The 21,643-nt window shown below is 37.6% G+C and overlaps 1 protein-coding gene across 1 annotated transcript in view; it reads right to left on the reverse strand.

Annotated features, from left to right (window-relative positions):
• ARHGAP32 (Rho GTPase activating protein 32) overlaps positions 1–11,520 on the reverse strand; it is a 186,880-nt gene extending 175,360 nt beyond the window's left edge. The window contains exon 1 of the mRNA XM_047072442.1: positions 11,416–11,520. Within this exon, the coding sequence (XP_046928398.1) occupies positions 11,416–11,520 (105 nt within the window). The remainder of the gene's footprint in view (positions 1–11,415) is intronic.
• Positions 11,521–21,643: the final 10,123 nt, after the last annotated feature.

The raw sequence follows: 21,643 nt of genomic DNA on the forward strand, positions 1-21,643 counted from the left end.
GGACCGTTTTTATTTTGTCAATAACAACTTCTTTACTACAACATGACCTGCTTTAGCCATTAGCCTTGAACACATTGATTAGAAACAGACCCTCAAGTGAGAAACTGTTCCTAAAAACACCACCACCAAAACAAACAAAACAAAACAAAACAAAAAGACAAACAAAAAAAAAAAAAAAAAAGAAAACAAAACCAAAAACCTTGAGAATTAACAGGATCCATTCTGAGATTACAGATATAATTAAAACTAAAAATAAAATAAATAATGAAACACTAAGAAGTATAAATATAAGGTGGTTTTAGTTAGAATATTCAAAACTACTTAAAGATTCTCCCTCTTTTTGGAGAGAGGGGAAGATGGCGGCGTAGGAGGACGCTGGGCTCACTGCGCGTCCTGCTGATCACTTAGATTCCACCTACACCTGCCTAAATAACCCAGAAAACCGCCAGAGGATTAGCAGAACGGAGTCACCAGACCCAAGTGCAGACGAGAGGCCCACGGAAGAGGGTAGGAAGGGCGGCGAGGCGGTGCGCGCTCCACGGACTGGCGGGAGGGAGCCGGGGCGGAGGGGCGGCTCGCCAGCCAAGCAGGGCCCCCGAGTCCGGCTTGCAAAAGCAGAGGGGCCTGACGGGCTGTGTTCCGACAGCAAGCGCGACTTAGCGTCTGGGAGGTCATAAGTTAACAGCTCTGCTCGGAAAGCGGGAAGGCTGGAGGACAAAGGGAGGGTGAGCCGCGGAGCCCCCGGACGACAGAGCTCAGTTTGGCGGGGAACAAAGGCGCTCGCCAGCGCCATCTCCCCCGCCCATCCCCCAGCCAAAATCCCAAAGGGAACCGGTTCCGGCCAGGGAAATTGCTCGCTCCACGCAAACACCCAACTCTGTGCTTCTGCAGAGCCAAACCTCCGGCAGCGGATCTGACTCCCTCCGGCTGCCACAGGGCCCCTCCTGAAGTGGATCACCTAAGGAGAAGCGAGCTAAGCCTGCCCCCCCCTGCCGCCGTGCACCTTGCCTTCCCACCCCAGCTAATACGCCAGATCCCCAGCATCACAAGCCTGGCAGTGTGCAAGTAGCCCAGACGGGCCACGCCACCCCACAGTGAATCCCGCCCCTAGGAGAGGGGAAGAGAAGGCACACACCAGTCTGACTGTGGCCCCAGCGGTGGGCTGGGGGCAGACATCAGGTCGGACTGCGGCCCCGCCCACCAACTCCAGTTATACACCACAGCACAGGGGAAGTGCCCTGCAGGTCCTCACCACACCAGGGACTATCCAAAATGACCAAGCGGAAGAATTCCCCTCAGAAGAATCTCCAGGAAATAACAACAGCTAATGAGCTGATCAAAAAGGATTTAAATAATATAACAGAAAGTGAATTTAGAATAATAGTCATAAAATTAATCGCTGGGCTGGAAAACAGTATACAGGACAGCAGAGAATCTCTTGCTACAGAGATCAAGGGACTAAGGAACAGTCACGAGGAGCTGAAAAACGCTTTAAATGAAATGCAAAACAAAATGCAAACCACCACGGCTCGGATGGAAGAGGCAGAGGAGAGAATAGGTGAACTAGAAGATAAAGTTATGGAAAAAGAGGAAGCTGAGAAAAAGAGAGATAAAAAAATCCAGGAGTATGAGGGGAAAATTAGAGAACTAAGTGACACACTAAAAAGAAATAATATACGCATAATTGGTATCCCAGAGGAGGAAGAGAGAGGGAAAGGTGCTGAAGGGGTACTTGAAGAAATAATAGCTGAGAACTTCCCTGAACTGGGGAAGGAAAAAGGCATTGAAATCCAAGAGGCACAGAGAACTCCCTTCAGACGTAACTTGAATCGATCTTCTGCACGACATATCATAGTGAAACTGGCAAAATACAAGGATAAAGAGAAAATTCTGAAAGCAGCAAGGGGTAAACGTGCCCTCACATATAAAGGGAGACCTATAAGACTCGTGACTGATCTCTCTTTTGAAACTTGGCAGGCCAGAAAGAATTGGCACGAGATTTTCAGGGTGCTAGACAGAAAAAATATGCAGCCGAGAATCCTTTATCCAGCAAGTCTGTCATTTAGAATAGAAGGAGAGATAAAGGTCTTCCCAAACAAACAAAAACTGAAGGAATTTGTCACCACTAAACCAGCCCTACAAGAGATCCTAAGGGGGACCCTGTGAGACAAAGTACCAGAGACATCACTACAAGCATAAAACATACAGACATCACAATGACTCTAAACCCGTATCTTTCTATAATAACACTGAATGTAAATGGATTAAATGCGCCAACCAAAAGACACAGGGTATCAGAATGGATAAAAAAACAAGACCCATCTATTTGCTGTCTACAAGAGACTCATTTTAGACCTGAGGACACCTTTAGATTCAGAGTGAGGGGATGGAGAACTATTTATCATGCTACTGGAAGCCAAAAGAAAGCTGGAGTAGCCATACTTATACCAGACAAACTAGACTTTAAATTAGAGGCTGTAACAAGAGATGAAGAAGGACATTATATAATAGTTACAGGGTCTATCCATCAGGAAGAGCTAACAATTATAAATGTCTATGCGCCGAATACCGGAGCCTCCAAATATATAAAACAATTACTCATAAACAGAAGCAACCTTATTGATAAGAATGTGGTAATTGCTGGGGACTTTAACACCCCACTTACAGAAATGGATAGATCATCTAGACACACGGTCAATAAAGAAACAAGGGCCCTGAATGAGACATTGGATCAGATGGACTTGACAGATCTATTTAGAACTCTGCATCCCAAAGCAACAGAATATACTTTCTTCTCGAGTGCACATGGAACATTCTCCAAGATAGATCATATACTGGGTCACAAAACAGCCCTTCATAAGTTTACAAGAATTGAAATTATACCATGCATACTTTCAGACCACAATGCTATGAAGCTTGAAATCAACCACAGGAAAAAGTCTGGAAAACCTCCAAAAGCATGGAGGTTAAAGAACACCCTACTAACGAATGAGTGGGTCAACCAGGTAATTAGAGAAGAAATCAAAAAATATATGGAAACAAACGAAAATGAAAATACAACAATCCAAACGCTTTGGGACGCAGCGAAGGCAGTCCTGAGAGGAAAATACATTGCAATCCAGGCCTATCTCAAGAAACAAGAAAAATCCCAAATACAAAATCTAACAGCACACCTAAAGGAACTAGAAGCAGAACAGCAAAGGCAGCCTAAACCCAGCAGAAGAAGAGAAATAATAAAGATCAGAGCAGAAATAAACAATATAGAATCTAAAAAAACAGTAGAGCAGATCAACGAAACCAAGAGTTGGTTTTTTGAAAAAATAAACAAAATTGACAAACCTCTAGCCAGGCTTCTCAAAAAGAAAAGGGAGATGACCCAAATAGATAAAATCATGAATGAAAATGGAATGATTACAACCAATCCCTCAGAGATACAAACAATTATCAGGGAATACTATGAAAAATTATATGCCAACAAATTGGACAACCTGGAAGAAATGGACAAATTCCTGAACACCCACACTCTTCCAAAACTCAATCAGGAGGAAAGAGAAAGCTTGAACAGACCCATAACCAGCGAAGAAATTGAATCGGTTATCAAAAATCTCCCAACAAATAAGAGTCCAGGACCAGGTGGCTTCCCAGGGGAGTTCTACCAGATATTTAAAGCAGAGATAACACCTATCCTTCTGAAGCTATTCCAAGAAATAGAAAGGGAAGGAAAACTTCCAGACTCATTCTATGAAGCCAGTATTACTTTGATTCCTAAACCAGACAGAGACCCAGTAAAAAAAGAGAACTACAGGCCAATATCCCTGATGAATATGGATGCCAAAATTCTCAATAAGATACTAGCAAATCGAATTCAACAGCATATAAAAAGAATTATTCACCATGATCAAGTGGGATTCACTCCTGGGATGCAGGGCTGGTTCAACATTCGCAAATCAATCAACGTGATACATCACATTAACAAAAAAAAAGAGAAGAACCATATGATCCTATCAATCGATGCAGAAAAGGCCTTTGACAAAATCCAGCACCCTTTCTTAATAAAAACCCTTGAGAAAGTCGGGATAGAAGGAACATACTTAAAGATCATAAAAGCCATTTATGAAAAGCCCACAGCTAACATCATCCTCAACGGGGATAAACTGAGAGCTTTTTCCCTGAGATCAGGAACACGACAGGGATGCCCACTCTCACCGCTGTTGTTTAACATAGTGCTGGAAGTGCTAGCATCAGCAATCAGACAACAAAAGGCAATCAAAGGCATCAAAATTGGCAAAGATGAAGTCAAGCTTTCGCTTTTTGCAGATGACATGATATTATACATGGAAAATCCGATAGACTCCACCAAAAGTCTGCTAGAACTGATACATGAATTCAGCAAAGTTGCAGGATACAAAATCAATGTACAGAAATCAGTTGCATTCTTATACACTAACAATGAAGCAACAGAAAGACAAATAAAGAAACTGATCCCATTCACAATTGCACCAAGAAGCATAAAATACCTAGGAATAAATCTAACCAAAGATGTAAAGGATCTGTATGCTGAAAACTACAGAAAGCTTATGAAGGTAATTGAAGAAGATTTAAAGAAATGGAAAGACATTCCCTGCTCATGGGTTGGAAAAATAAATATTGTCAAAATGTCAATACTACCCAAAGCTATCTACACATTCAATGCAATCCCAATCAAAATTGTACCAGCATTCTTCTTGAAACTAGAACAAGCAATCCTAAAATTCATATGGAACCACAAAAGGCCCCGAATAGCCAAAGGAATTTTGAAGAAGAAGACCAAAACAGGAGGCATCACAATCCCAGACTTTAGCCTCTACTACAAAGCTGTCATCATCAAGACAGCATGGTATTGGCACAAAAACAGACACACAGACCAATGGAATAGAATAGAAACCCCAGAACTAGACCCACAAACGTATGGCCAGCTCATCTTTGACAAAGCAGGAAAGAACATCCAATGGAAAAAAGACAGCCTCTTTAACAAATGGTGCTGGGAGAACTGGACAGCAACATGCAGAAGGTTGAAACTAGACCACTTTCTCACACCATTTACAAAAATAAACTCAAAATGGATAAAGGACCTAAATGTGAGACAGGAAACCATCAAAACCTTAGAGGAGAAAGCAGGAAAAGACCTCTCTGACCTCAGCCGTAGCAATCTCTTACTCGACACATCCCCAAAGGCAAGGGAATTAAAAGCAAAAGTGAATTACTGGGACCTTATGAAGATAAAAAGCTTCTGCACAGCAAAAGAAACAACCAACAAAACTAAAAGGCAACCAACGGAATGGGAAAAGATATTTGCAAATGACATATCGGACAAAGGGCTAGTATCTAAAATCTATAAAGAGCTCACCAAACTCCACACCCGAAAAACAAATAACCCAGTGAAGAAATGGGCAGAAAACATGAATAGACACTTCTCTAAAGAAGACATCCAGATGGCCAACAGGCACATGAAAAGATGTTCAGCATCGCTCCTTATCAGGGAAATACAAATCAAAACCACACTCAGGTATCACCTCACACCAGTCAGAGTGGCCAAAATGAACAAATCAGGAGACTATAGATGCTGGAGAGGATGTGGAGAAACGGGAACCCTCCTGCACTGTTGGTGGGAATGCAAACTGGTGCAGCCACCCTGGAAAACAGTGTGGAGGTTCCTCAGAAAATTAAAAATAGACCTACCCTATGACCCAGCAATAGCACTGCTAGGAATTTATCCAAGGGATACAGGAGTACTGATGCATAGGGGCACTTGTACCCCAATGTTCATAGCAGCACTCTCAACAATAGCCAAATTATGGAAAGAGCCTAAATGTCCATCAACTGATGAATGGATAAAGAAATTGTGGTATATATACACAATGGAATACTACGTGGCAATGAGAAAAAATGAAATATGGCCTTTTGTAGCAACGTGGATGGAACTGGAGAGTGTGATGCTAAGTGAAATAAGCCATACAGAGAAAGACAGATACCATATGGTTTCACTCTTATGTGGATCCTGAGAAACTTAACAGGAACCCACGGGGGAGGGGAAGGAAAAAAAAAAAAAAAAGAAAAGAGGTTAGAGTGGGAGAGAGCCAAAGCATAAGAGACTGTTAAAAACTGAGAACAAACTGAGGGTTGATGGGGGGTGGGAGGGAGGGGAGGGTGGGTGATGGGTATTGAGGAGGGCACCTTTTGGGATGAGCACTGGGTGTTGTATGGAAACCAATTTGTCAATAAATTTCATATATATATATAAAAAAAATAAAAAAAAAATAAAAAAACAAAACAAAACAAAAAAAGATTCTCCCTCTTTTTGGGTTTTATCTCATTTTTTTAAGATCCTAATTTTTTTCACTAAATGATTTTATTGTTAAATAATTGAAAATAAATATTTCATTACTAATTTAGAAAAACAAATTTTTTTATTAGATTTTTTACAATACTTATAGCTATTTATTTAATTATAAATTTATTAAGAGTAATAAATAAATTATACACCATAAACCATAAGCCATAAACCACAGGATAGGGAGCTACTTTAGGGTTTGTTGTTGTCTTAATTTTTTTTTTAATTTAATTTTTTTTAATTTTTTTTTTTTTTTTTTGAGAAAGAAACAGAATGCAAGTGGGGTTGGGGCAGGGAGAGAGGGAGACACAGAATCTGAAGCAGGCTCCAGGCCCTGAGCTGTCAGCACAGAGCCCGATGCGGGGCTTGAACCCATGAACTGTGAGATCATGACTTGAGCCACAGTTGTCTGCTTAACTGACTGAGCCACCCAGGCACCCCTGTTGTTGTCTTAATTTTAAAAATGATTTAGAACAGATCAATTATTAGTAAGGAGATTGAATCAGTAATCAAAAACCTCCCAGCAAATAAAAGTCTGGGATCAGATAGCTTCACTAGCACATTTGACCAAACATTTAAAGAAGAATTAATACCAATTCTTCTCAAAAAGTATGAGGGAACACTCTCAAACTGATTATACAGGGCCATCATTACTTTGATATCAAAAGCAGACAAGAACACCACGAGAAAGTAAATTACAGGACAATATCCCTGATGAACATAGATGCAAACTGAATCCAACAGTGTATTATAAGGATCATACACTATAATCAGGTGTGATTTATTTCAGGGATCATAGGTTAATTCAACATCCACAAATCAATCAACATGACACACCACCTTAACAAATGAAAGATAAAAATCAAATCAGCATCTCAATAGATGTAGAAAAAGCTTTTGAAAAAATTCAACATCCATTTATGACACAAACTCTCAATACAGATGATATAAATGACATAATAAGGGCCATATATGACAAGCCCAGAGCTAATATCATACTCAGTGACAAGGAAGACAAAAATGTCCACTCTCATCATGTCTATTCAAAACAGTAGTGGAAATCCTAGCCAGAGCTATTAAGCAAGAAAAAGAAATAAAAGACCTCCAAATCAGAAAGGAAGAAGTAAAATTGTAACTATTTCTAGATTACATATTATATCCAAAACCCTAAAGATTCCAACAAAAAACTGTTAGAACTAATAAGCTCAGTAAAGTTTCAGAATACAAAGTCATTAAAACAGTTGGGTTTCCATATACTATTAGCAAACCAAATTATTGAATATCTTTTCAATGGAAGTCCAGTACCTCTAGGAATTCCTTGACTTAAATAGGGGTGTGGGACTTGTCTTTGCTGAGGCTATTTTCCATCCCTGCAGAGAAGTTAACTTGCAGAAAACTAATAGTACAAATAATTCCTGTCCATAGAAATGCAAATTGTGTCCAGTGGAACTAAGCAGTTTTGCCAGTTTTTGCATCCATTTGCATCTATTTTAGCATGATTAATCTCTTAACAGTAAGGCACTTAGAATTCTCCTTTGAACCAAATCTCCTTTGAATCAAGTTATAACACTTGACTGGTTCCTTCATTAATTAATGAGTTAAATATCTCAGGCATGTGTTCATTTTATATTTGTAAGCAAGTCATGATTATATCCTCTTTTAAAGTTTATCCTTCAATAAAATGAATACAATATTATCTTTATCCCTTCTCAAAAAACTCACAATATAATAAAAGGAGGTAACAACCATAAATAACTAGAATGAGATTAAGTATTCAGACACAGATATGAACAACATACTGTGAGAATTAAAATAGAATCCTTTTCTATCTGGAATATTTCAGAGAGCCTTACATCTTACGTTATAATTATATAAGGCAGGACCCAAAACTAGGGCCAACCCAAGGGAGCCCAGGTGGCTCAGTCGGTTAAGCATCTGATTCTTGATTTCAGCTCAGGTCATGATCTCACAGTTCATCAGACTGAGCCCCACATCTGCATCATCTGGGCAGAGCCTGCTTGCCCCTCTCTGCCCCTCCCTGACTCATGCATGCACATGTGTGCTGTCTGTCTCAAAATAAATAAGTACACATTAAAAAAAAAAATTAGAGGGGCGCCTGGGTGGCGCAGTCGGTTAAGCGTCCGACTTCAGCCAGGTCACGATCTCGCGGTCCGTGAGTTCGAGCCCCGCGTCGGGCTCTGGGCTGATGGCTCAGAGCCTGGACCCTGTTTCCGATTCTGTGTCTCCCTCTCTCTCTGCCCCTCCCCCGTTCATGCTCTGTCTCTCTCTGTCCCAAAAATAAATAAACGTTGAAAAAAAAAAATTTTAAATAAAAAAAAAAAAAAATTAGAGCCAACCCAGCCCAATGCCTGTTTTTGTACAGCCCATAAGCTAGAGGTGACTTTTATACTTTTAAATGTTTGGTGGGAAAAAATCAAAAGAAGGAGGATCATCCAATGACATACGAAAATTACATGAAACTCCAATGTGTCCATAAATAGTTTTATCGGAACACGGCCATGCTCACTTATGTGTTGTCTATGGCTGCTTTCATATTACAATGACAGAACTGAGTAGCTATGAAAGAGACCTTATGAGGCACTCTCACTGATTCATACTGCTGCTCATCACACCCTAAACTGCACTACTGAGTTATAACTCCACAGCATTTCTAGTTCCACGTTATCACCATACCACATTTTTTAAATTACCTATCTATACACATGTAAAAAATAAGCAAAGAGATAAGTGGACTCTGAATGTCATGCTTTTAAGGCAAAGGAGAACGTGGGTTTCATTATAAAATAAGATGGCAAAACACTGTGTTTCTTATGCACTGGCACTACAGCTGTGCAGAAAGACAAATCAAACATTACCAAACTATGCACTCATCACAATATTCTCAACTCATAAGAAAACAACAATCTGAAAAGTCAGAAAACTCTAAAACAGAGTAAATGAGCAAAGCCTCACACAGAATTCCTTCATAAAAATAAAAACAAGACTGCATTCAGAGTAAATTCCCAAGTAGATAATTTGTTGGCAGACCAAGGAAAGCCAGAGACCAATGGTGAATCACTTAAATCATGTTTGACTACAGCAAAGAAATCCAGAGAAAACAAAAGCCTTTTGGTAAGTACAGGCTTGAAGAGTTGAGGTCATTGAGAGCGAAATCAAGAGTCAGTTTACAAAGAATGCAAATGATTTCAACTGGTTTTCCTTAACTCTTGATGAGTCAATAAATGCAGCCAATACTGCTCAGTTGTTGAGGAGTCAATGCTGAGTTCCAAGTGAGTGAAGAATTAGTCCCTATGTACAGTCTTCATGGGACAATCAAAGCCAACAATATTCTCAAATAAAGTCAACAAACATTGATTCAGTACAACCTGAAGTGGAATCCACTAAGATACATTATACAGATTTTTGGTAATTAATAAATAAATAAATAAATAAATAAATAAATAAATAAATAAGAAACAGAAAAGGTTCAGTTGGACATATTTTCAACCTCTGTTAGTGAATGCTAAATGGCTTTCATAATTAGTTTTTGCTGTAGATTTGATGCTATTTCTTCATCAATTTAACCTAAAATTGCAAAGAAAACATAGCTTATGAGAAATTTACACTGTGATAAATGTCAGAGCCACAATCATGAGCTGCCATATATTTTTATCAAGCTATCAAACATTAAAACAAGAAGAAAGATCTCTATTACCACATAAATTTGCAGTGAATATATTTTCAGAGCTGAAACTACAGTTCCAGTACAGTTTTTCTGACCACAATACAAGCGCAAAGTATATTTCCATACTGCAAAATCCATTTAACTTTGCAAATGAGGAGCTTCACCCTAACCTTCCACCGGAAGTTTGTAATATAATGTTATGCTAAAAGGTAAATAACAAGAGAAGAATCTAATAGAATTCTATAAATGCCCTTTAAGCGATAAATATGCTCAATTAAAATCATATGCTCACGAACGGATGTCAGCACTTGGCAGTACCTGATTGAAAAGGCATTTTCAAAAATAAAATTGTAAAATCTTATTATAGACCAGCATTGACAGATGAGTATCTGCATTCAATTTTGATGATAAAAAACACTAACTTTTAACTACAATTAAGTAAAATGTTATTCTCCATAAAAAAAAAAAGTCACTGTTCACAGACCTGAGCTGCAAAAAGTTATAATAGATTAAACATGTATCTCAAACTTATCATGTGGAAAACTACATTGCATAGGATTTTCCTAATCAGACCCCAACAAAAACTGCTTTTCCAGTATCTCAGGAAATGTAAACTCCAGTCTTCAGGTTGATCAAGCCAAAACACCTGACACCATCTTTGATATATCTGTAGCTCACTCTATATCCCATTCATCAGCAAAAATAGTAGGCTTTGTAAAACTCTCTCCAGAATCTAACCATTTTCCACCATATCTACCAGCATGGTTCAAGCTATCATTACTGTTCACCTATTATAATAACCTTCTAGTTGGTCTCCTTATTTCTTCTTTTGCCTCCCCCTTTAGCCTATAAACAAAAACCAGAGATTTCCTTTAAAAGTTCAAGCCAGATCATGTGACTTCTCAACCAAAAATCCTCCAATGGGGTTTCCCATCTCACTCAGCATAAGAAACCTAAGTCTTTATAATGGACCACAAGAAACTACATGATCAGCTCTCCATCCATCCAAACCATTTCTCTGTAAATGGTTTTCCAATCCTCCTACTCTGTAACCCCACTACTCTACAATTAATTGTCTACAATAGCATTTCCCATCACTTGACATATTATATATTTAATTGTTTCCTTCTCGTCCTACCCCATTAAAATATAAGCACCACAAAGGTAGGAAATCGGTATGTTTTTTTCAAGACTCTGCCCACAGAGTTTTAAACATTGCTTGGAATAGATTATCTGCTCAATAGATATTTCCTGAATAAATTAACAAAGTAACAAAAAACAATTTTTTTAAAGATTCATCAGCCCCTTCTCCTTATGTAAGTAAAATATACACAGATACATATGCATAAAATTGATTTACCATTGTGCTAAGTGTTTCTTCCCAATCAGGCCGCTCCCGAGGGTGAACATTTCTATGTAGTTCTGGAACAAAATCATCCTCTTCAGAATGTACTGAGGACTTCATCTTCCTGGAGATAAAAACATGAGAAACTATGATAAGAACTCCCAATTCTATGAAAACATTCCAATGACTATAATTCAAAAAATAGAAGCTTATGTCAGTATGAAGTTTAATTAAGACCTTTAATGGTTAGTATTGATTCCCCATTTGTACTCTGGCTTTCAGAGATCTTTCCTGATGTACTAAACACCTTCTTTTATTCCAAAAGATAAAAGTAAAGTTAATAAGTAGCTAACCTTCATGGTCTATGGTAACTATTATATAAGAACTGATTTTATCCGTTTAACACAGTAGGAACCTGGCAAAGATTTGCAGCAGCCACCAATATTAATGGAAAGGTGTTAAGCATTAGTAAAATTCCAGTATTACCACAATTCCAGAATATGGTACTTCTGGCTCCAATTTATGAAGCACAAGTGCATTGAACTAGCACTCTTGAGAACAGCTATGAATGCTAAATAAAACATATAAAATAACTGTCTAAAGGCGCAGGAAAGCAATCAATACAGGTAAGAGTTCTGGGGCTACATTCTTTGAGAACCCATCAAGCAAATTCCACATTTAATCATTACTTTTGTATAAGAGATTGTCTAAATCAATAATGGGAAATAAAGCCCAAACATAATATTGTGGTCTAACTGGACTAAGCTGGCAGAGGTTGGAGGTTGCAGGTGCCAAAGCAGGGTGGGGCTTCAGGGTGAAAAATGACCCCTAAGAAAACGTGCAGAAACAGAACCCATAAATCTACATAGAAATTCCCCCCCCCCGGAAACTGTTAACTGATTCCTAAGTCTACAAATATGTAGGAAAACATGCTGAGAAACCCATCCAAAATCAGGTGATGGGCAACTAAAGAACCAACAGGGGATCTCAGCAGCCCAGTCATACTGTAGAGACAGAGGCTGGCAAACAAGCTGTGTCAAGATGGAGGAGTACTGAAAAAAGAAAAGGCACCTCAGTTCTTGAGACTCCAGAAAAGTCATACCTTAGGAGTAAGGTCAAACTGCCAATGGATGAACTCTAACAAAGCCAAAAACCAAGACTTTATAGCATCAGAACTGCCAGAAAAAAAAAAAATTAACTCTCTTCAGAGGAAAATAACATTCAACAAGCCTTCTGCAAATATTTTAACCACTCTAATACCCAATAAACATTACAAGGCATGCTTTAAAAAGTGAAAAATAATTATAAAAAACGAACAAATGACTAAAAATTAGGAGGAAAATGTAAAAAAACAAAGACTCACATTTGATTCAGATTTTAGAATTTCCAGAATGGGCTTTAAAATTATTATGATGGAGTTCTGGCTTCTGCTTATGATGTAGAGGAAGCTGTAAGAGGCACTGTTCCCAGCCAAACAAGACAAAAAGAAAGCCTAAAAAATCATAACTTTTCTTGAATCCATCAGAAAACTAAGCAACTATGGGGCACCTGAGTAGCTCAGTCAGTTAAGCATCCGACTTCAGCTCAGGTCATGATCTTGGGGTTCGTGAGTTTGAGCCCCACATTGGGCTCTGTGCTGACAGCTCAGAGCCTGGAGCCTGCTTCGGATTCTGTGTCTCCCTCTCTCTCTACCCCCTCCCCCCCCCACTCATGCTCTGTTTCTCTCTCTCTCTCTTTCGCTCTCTCTCTCTCTCTCAAAAATAAATAAACATTTTAAAAAAACTGAGGCAACTAGATAAACTCTAAAGAAAGACAGGAAACTCTAAGATGAGCTGGATCGCAAGCAATTGCTTATTTAGAGCAAAGCAGAAAAGAAGAAAGCTGCTAAGAAGAAATCAGTTAAATCCTTACCAGGTTTTATCAAGTTTTTAATCATATGCTAAAAAAAATTCATGATTAATATATTCAATATTAATACATTCAATGAAATGTTTTAAACCTGTATGAAACAATGAAGAATTTTAAGACACAACTGGAATCTGAAAAACAATCAAACGCTTATCCTAAAATTGAAAAATGCAGTATCTGAAATTAAGAACTCATTAGATGGGTTTAATAAAATAATTGACATGGCTAAAGAGAAAATTGGTAAACTGGAAGACAGTTCAATAGAAAACATCCACATTGAAGCACACAGAGAAAAAGGAAATACACAACACAAAACATGAGACTTGGTTAAAAAGGTCTCAAATATGTCTAAATTGCCAACTTAGACATAAAGGAGATGATGAAAGAGAAAACAAGGCAAAAGCAATATCTGAAACAGAATAGCTAGCTAAAAACTTATAAAATTCATCAAAATAGAGATTCAAGAAGTCCCACATACCTCAAGCAGGATAAAAAAACAAGTTAGGCATATTTTACTCAAAGCGCTAAAAAAGTAACTAAACACTTAATAGAAAAAGCAGCCAGAGAATAAAAGACAAGTTGACTTCAAAGATGCAACAAAAATGTGGGAGGACATTTCAATGAAAATGAAAAGATAAAGGAGTAAACCTTCAACATAGCAAGAGGAAAAAATACTGCCCACGAAGAATCCTCTAAAATCACCCATTATAAAAGCAGGGAAAATAAATTATTTTCAAAGAAAAGCTGAACAAATTTACCACCAGGAGGGGTGCCTGGGTGGCTTAGTTGGTTAAGCATCCGACTCTTGGTTTTGACTCAGGTCATGATTTTCGTGCTGAGTTCAAGCCCCTCATGGGGCTCTGCACTGACAGTATAGAGACTGCTTGGGATTCTCTCTCTCCCTCTCGCTGCATCTCCCCTACTTGTGTGCTCACTTGTGCGCTCTCTCTCTCTCTCTCTCTCTCTCGATAAATAAACTTTTTAAAAAATTCTAAAAAAAATAAAAAATTTACCACCGGGAGACCTGCAGTAAAAGAAACAAAGTTCTTCTGACTGAAGGAAACTGATCACAGAACTACAAAAATTCACGAAGAAAACAATGAAGGAAAAAGTTGGAAAATGTAAGTAATGTTTTAAACTGACATAACACAATCATACCCTATGTATGAGATTTACAACACACATAAAAAAGCACATAGGAGAGACATGTGCAGTCGATCAGTATAGAAGTTCTCTACTGGCTGGGAAATAAAATAAGCCCTATTTTAGAAAAGAATGCAGTAACTCAGATATATGTTGCAATCTTTACAATAATCAGTAAAAGAACAGTAAATAAATGTGTAACTAGAAAGCTGATAGAGGAGAAATCTGTTAAAATAAAACATACTTGGGGCACCTGAGTGGCTCAGTCGGTTAAGCATCCAACTTCAGCTCAGGCCATGATCTCGCAGTTTCATGAGTTCAAGCCCCACATTGGGTTCAACATACTGATTGCTTGGAACCTGCTTGGGATTCTTCCACTCTCCCTGCCCCTCCCTTGCTCATGCGTGTGCAGTCTCTCTGGGTCAGTCTCTCTCTCCCTCTCTCTCTCTCTCTCTCTCAAAATAAGTAAATACATAAAACAATAATAAAATAAAACATATTTGGGGTACCTGGTGCCTCAGTCTAAGCATCCAATTCTTGATTTTAGCTCAGGTCATGAGATTGAGCCTCAAATCAGGCTCTGTGCTGAGCATGAAGCCTCCTTAAGATTCTCCCTCTCCCTGTCTCTGCCCCCCTCCCCTGCTTGCTCACTCTCTCTCTCCGTCTCAACTAAAAAACAAAACAAAACAAAACATACTTGATTAATCCAAAAGAAAGCAGAGAAAGGAAAAATAAAGGCACAACTAAAAAGACAAATAAGAAAATATTTGCTGGTAGGAATTTAAATGATGCAGTCACTGTAGAAAACAGTTTGGCAGTTTCCCAAAATATTAAACAGAAATACCATATAATTCAGCAATTTTGTTCCTAGATAATGTAACCAAGAGAAATAAAAACATATGTCCACCATGAATTTATACATGAGTATTCGTACCAGTATTACTTATAATAGTCAGAAAATAGAAACAACCAAAATGCTCATTGCCCAAAGAATGAACAAAATCACCAAACCCACACAATAAAATATTATTCAACCACAAAACCAAAAAAGAATAAAGTGCTGATTCATGCTACACAAGAATGAACGGTTAGAACATGCTAAGTGAAAGAAGGCACAAAAGAACATCTAGTGCATGACTGCATATATGCAAAATATCCAGAACAGTCAAATTCACAGGGGCACAGAAAGTATATCTGGTAGTTGCCAGGGGCTAGGGAGAGGAAGACATCACAAATTACTCCAAGTATACCTCATTTCACTGTTCTTCACTTTATTACACTGCACAGAAACTGTATTTTTTACAAATTGAAAGCTTGTGGCAACCCTGTGTGGAGCAAGTACATAGGCACCATGGTTCCAACAGCATTTGCTCACTTCATGTCTCTGTTACATTTTAGTAATTCTCTGTATTTCAAACTTTTCATTATTATTATACTTGTTATGGTGATCTGTGGTCTGCTATCTCTGATGTTATCATTGTAATTGTTTTGGGGTGCCACGAACCCCAAAGGTGGCAAACGTAATACATGTATGTTTTTTGGTCCCTCCACCAACTGGCCATCGTGTTGACTGCTCCACCAACCAGCCATCCCCCATTTCTCCCTCTCCTCTTGTCTCCCTATCCTGAGACACAACAATATTCAAATTAAGCCAATCAACAACTCTAAAGCAGCCTATAAGTGTTCGAGTGAAAGACAGTCGAATGTCTCACACTTTAAATCAAAAGTCAGAAATGATAACGCTTGGTGAGGAAGACATATCAAAAGCCACGCCAAGCCAAAAGGTAGACCTCTTGTGCTAACCAACCAAGTTGTGGATGCAAAGGAAAAGTTCTTGCATTTCCTACTCAAGTGAACACATGGATGATAAAAAATCAAAACAGCCTTATCACTCATAAGGGGGAAATTTTAGTGGTCTGGATAGAAGACCACACCAGCCACAGCAATCTCTTAAAGCCAAAGCCTAATGCAAAGGAAAGCCCTAACTCTCAATTCTGTGAAAGCTGAGAGAGGTGAGGAAGATGCAGAAGAAAAGTTTGAAGCTGGCAGAAGTTAATTCATCTTACAGCCATCTCTGTAACAGTAAAAAGTGAAGCAGCAACTGCCGATGTAGAAGCTATATATATAGCAAGTTCTCCAGAAGATTTAGCTAAGATAATTAATGAAGGTAGCTTCACGAAACAACAGACTTTCAACGTGGACAAAACACCCTCGAATTGAAAGAGATGCCATCTAGGACTTTCACAGCCAGAAAAGAGAAGTTAGTGCTTTGCTTCAAAGGACAGGCTAACATACCGGACGACTTTAAGTTGAAGCCAGTGCTAATTTACCATTCCGAAAATGCTAAGGCCCTTAGGAGTTAGGCTAAATCTACTCTGCTCTGTGCTCTACAAATGGGACAACAAAGGCTGGATGACAGCACATCTGTTTACAACATGATTTACTGAATATTTTAAGCCCATTGTTGAGACCTACTGTTGAGATTCCTTTCAAAATATTGCTCCTCATTGACAATGCATCTGGTCACCCAAGAGGTCTGATGTAGATGTACAATAAAATTAATGTTTTCGTGCCTGCTTATACAACATCCACTTTGCAGCCCTTGAATCAAGGAGTAATTTCAACTTTCAAGTTTTATTTTAAAAATACATTTCATAAGGCTATAGCTGCCATAGACAGTCATTCCTGTGGACCGATCTGGGAAAAGGAAACTGAGAATCTTCTGGAAAGGATTCACCATTCTAGATGCCACTGAAATGTTCATTTGACTCACTGGAAGAGATCAAGATATCAACATGAACAGAGGAGTCTAGAAAAGTTGATTCCAACCCTCACGGATGACTTTGAGAGGTTTCAAGACTTGAGTAAGTAACTACAGATGTGGTGGAAATAGCAAGAAAACTAGATTTAGAAGTAGAGCCTGAAGATGTGACTGAATTGCAACAATCTCATGGTAAAACTTGAATAGATAGGGAGTTGCTTCTTATGGATGGGCAAAGAAAGTGGTTTCATGAGATAGAATGTACTCCTGGGGAAGATTCTGTTAGGACTGCTGAAATGACAACAGAAGATTATGAGTATCACATAAACTTAGTTGAGAAAGCAGCAGCAGGGGTTGAAAGGACTGACTCCAATTCTGAAAGGAGTTCTACTAGGAGTAAAATGCTACCAAACAGCATCACATGCAACAGAGAAACTGTTCATGAAAGGAAGACTGAATTGATGCAACCTTCTTCACTGCTGTCTTATGTTGAGAAAGTGCCACAACAGTGCCTGGGTGGCTCAGCCAGTTAAGCTTCCAAGTCTTGATTCTGGCTCAGATCCTGATCTCATGGTTCGTGAGTTCGAGCCCCACAGCTTGGGATTCTCTCTCTCTCCCTCTCTCTCTGTTCCTCTCCGGCTTGTGCTCGCTCTCGCTCTCTCTCTCTCTCTCTCTCTCTCCCCCCCTCTCTCTCTCAAAATAAATCAATAAACTTAAAAAAAGAAAGAAAGAAAGAAAAGAAATTGCCATAGCCACCTCAGCCTACAGCAACCACCACCCTGATCAGTCAGCAGCCATCTATAGTGCAAACATAACTTTTATATGCACTAGAAAACCAAAAAAATTCATTTGATCCACTTTATTGTGGTATTCACTTTATTTCAGTGGTCTGGAACCAAACCCACAATATCTCTGAGGTAGGTCTGAACTAATAAGTAAGAGATATCTTCCTGAAATATTTAAGAACTAGATAGTGGTGGTAGTTGCGCAACTGTGTGAATATACTAAATAACACTTAACTGTTTAAGAGAGTGACTATTATGGTATGTAAGTTATACCTTAATAAAAAATTAAATAGACTAAAAATTCCAATTAAAATAAGTAGGGGTGCCTGGGTGGCTCAGTCACTTGAGCATCAGACTGTGGCTCAGGTCATAATCTCACAGTTCATGAGTTCGAGCCCCACATCAGGCTCTGTGCTGTCAGCTCAGAGTCTGGCACCTGCTTTAGAGCCTCTGTCTCCTCCCTCTCTGCCCCTCCCCACTCACATTCAGTCTCTCTCTCTCTCAAAATAACTAAACATTAAAAAATTATGTTAATTAAAGGGGGACATTTCATGATAAAAGTGTCAAGTAAACAGCATAATATAAAATTAATGTGCAAGAAATACATACATATTCCAATATATCAGCTTCACAATACATAAAGCAAAAACCTGAAAGAACTGAAAATAACCAAATCCACAACTAGTCATAAATTTTAACAGATATTTCTCAATGACTGATAGAATAAGCAGATAAAAAAAAATCATGAATATAGGAGATCTGAACAACCCACCTTTGCAACCTGAGCTAGGCTAGAACATTAAACCCAACAACTGCAGAAACGTACTAAGCTTCCATTACAAAAAGCTAGAAAAAAAGGAAATTATTCCAAGCAAAGTAGAAACTATAAAAAACTATTTAAACAAAAAAATCAGTGAAACAGAAATCAGGTGGATAATAGAGAAAAATCAAGGCCAAAAGCCAATTCTTTGAAAGATTAACAAAATGGACAATCTGTAGGAAGATTCATCAAGAAAAAAACAGGACATACGATATAAACAATGAAAAGAGAGTTATAACTAGAAAGTCTACAGACAAAGTATGTATTCTTTTCAAGAGCATGTTAAACATTTACCAAGAGACCATAATCTAGAAAATGAAGCAAGTTTCAACAAATAAAAATAATTTAAATCATAAATGAATGATTTGTGACCAATACAGAATTACACTAAAAATCAATTACTAGGGGCACCTGGGTGGCTCAGTCAGTTAAGCATCCAACTTCGGCTCAGGTCATGATCTTACAGTTTCTGAGTTCGAGCCCCACTGACAGCTCAGAGCCTGAAGCCTGCTTTGGATTGTGTCTCCCTCTCTCTCTCTCTCTGCACCTCCCCAACTTGCACTCTGTCTCTCTCTCTCTCCCTCTCTGTCTCCCTCAAAAATAAATGAACATTAACAAAATTGTTTAAATAAATAAATATCAATTACTGAAAGATAACAAGAGGAGCACCGGGCTGGCTCAGTTGGGGAAACATGTGACTCTTGATCTGGGGCTGTGAATTCAAGTCCCCCATGGGGTATAGAGATTACTTAAATAAATAAAAAACTTTAAAAAAAAAAGAAGGGAAATTAGAAATTCTGCCAGATGTATAGAAATTACAAAACCTGAATAACCATGAATCAAATACATGAAATCACAAAGAAAATGAGAAAATATTTTTATCTAAATGATCATAAAAATACGGCAGATAAAACATGGGATACTACTAAAACAGAACAAATTTCAGGCCTCTAAATGCACGTCACCAGAAATAAGACCAGTTGAAAACAAAACGTACTAAGCTTCCATTACAAAAAGCTAGAAAAAAAGGAAATTATTCCAAGCAAAGTAGAAACTATAAAAAACTATTTAAACAAAAAAATCAGTGAAACAGAAATCAGGTGGATAATAGAGAAAAATCAAGGCCAAAAGCCAATTCTTTGAAAGATTAACAAAATGGACAATCTGTAGGAAGATTCATCAAGAAAAAAACAGGACATACGATATAAACAATGAAAAGAGAGTTATAACTAGAAAGTCTACAGACAAAATGGTGCTGAGGACATTACAAACAACTATATTCCAACATATTTGTGAACTTCATTGAAATGAACAAATTCCCTCAAAAACACAACTTACTAAAACTGAAACAAGAAACCAAATCATTTGAATAGTCTTATAGCTATTAAAAAAGCTGCATCTGTAAGAAAACTCCAAGTCCAAATGGATTCACTGGTGAATTCTTTCAAATATTCAAGGAATGAATAATAGCAATATTACATTCTTCCAGAGTATAAAAATAAAAAGAAGACCCCTTTCCAACCTGTTTCATGAGGCCAGGACAGTCTTCATAACAATAGCTGATAAAGACATTAATAGAAAAGAAAATTGTAGGTCATGATCGTGAAAATAGCTGCAGAACCCCTAAATAAAGCAACAAATCAAAACCACCGGTTTACAAAAAGGATATACACAGTGTCCAAGTAAGTTTAGTCCAAAAAGGAAACTGTTTTAGCATTCTAAAATCAATTGCTATAATGACCATATGATTAAAATAAAGGAATACAAACATATATATCATTTCAACAGGTAAAATTTAATACCTCTTCACAGGTTTTCTGTGAATATAAATATAGATAGGTAGGTAGGTAGAGATGAAGGTTATTAAAATACACACACAGATAACATCATATTTAATGGTGAAATACTGATGCTTTCCTGATGACAAGCAAGGTCAAGAAGGTCGTGAACAAGACAAGAATGTCTTCTATACTTGATGTCTTAGTTTTTAAAACAAGCAAGAAAAGTCAATAAAAGGTAAAAAATTAGACGGGAACAAATAGAACTCTCATTATTTGAAGATGACACAATGTGTTCAGCAATTAGAGTAAGATAATTCAGCAAAATCACAGGAAACAAGGTCAAAGGCAAAAATCAAATGTATTTATATAGTAGTATCATACAGTAAGGCAAAAAGAAGCCAAATATAAGTGTACTATATTCCACATAACAGACTACACAGAACTGAAAAATAATTACTGTTGCCATGTGCAACAAATGGATGAACCTCATAAATGCTGAGAAACAGAAGCCAGACAAAAGTACACACTATTCTCAATAAGTGTATCAAATCATCATGCTGAATATCCTAAACAATATTAAATGACAATTGTAGCTCTATAAAGCTAGGGGGAAAAGAGTACATTGCCTAACTTTATTTATATTTATATATTATAATACATATTATATATTTATTACATGTATAATTTTATTTATATAAAGTTCAAGGACAAGCAAAACCTACTGTGACAGAGTCAGAATAATGGTTACCTTTGGGGCTAAAGTAATATATATTTTGACTGGTTTGTGTTTACATGGGTGTATACATTTATATAAGTTCTTCAAGCTATACACTCATTATTTGTGAATTATATGCAAGTTATACCATAATAAAAGTATAAAATAAGAAGTTTATTGGTAAATATTACATATTTTAAAAGGTATAAAAATTGTTTACATTATACATTTTGTGTTATATAACAATGAATCAACTCCAAAAAACTTAATATCTATTTATTTAATTGATCCTTTTGTTCCATGCTTTTTAAATTATCGACAAATTTTACC

The sequence above is a fragment of the Lynx rufus genome, unplaced genomic scaffold, assembly GCF_022079265.1.
Source record: "Lynx rufus isolate CCGP_SWC_20201006 ecotype Redwood Valley unplaced genomic scaffold, mLynRuf1.p SCAF_9, whole genome shotgun sequence".
NCBI lineage: Eukaryota > Metazoa > Chordata > Mammalia > Carnivora > Felidae > Lynx > Lynx rufus.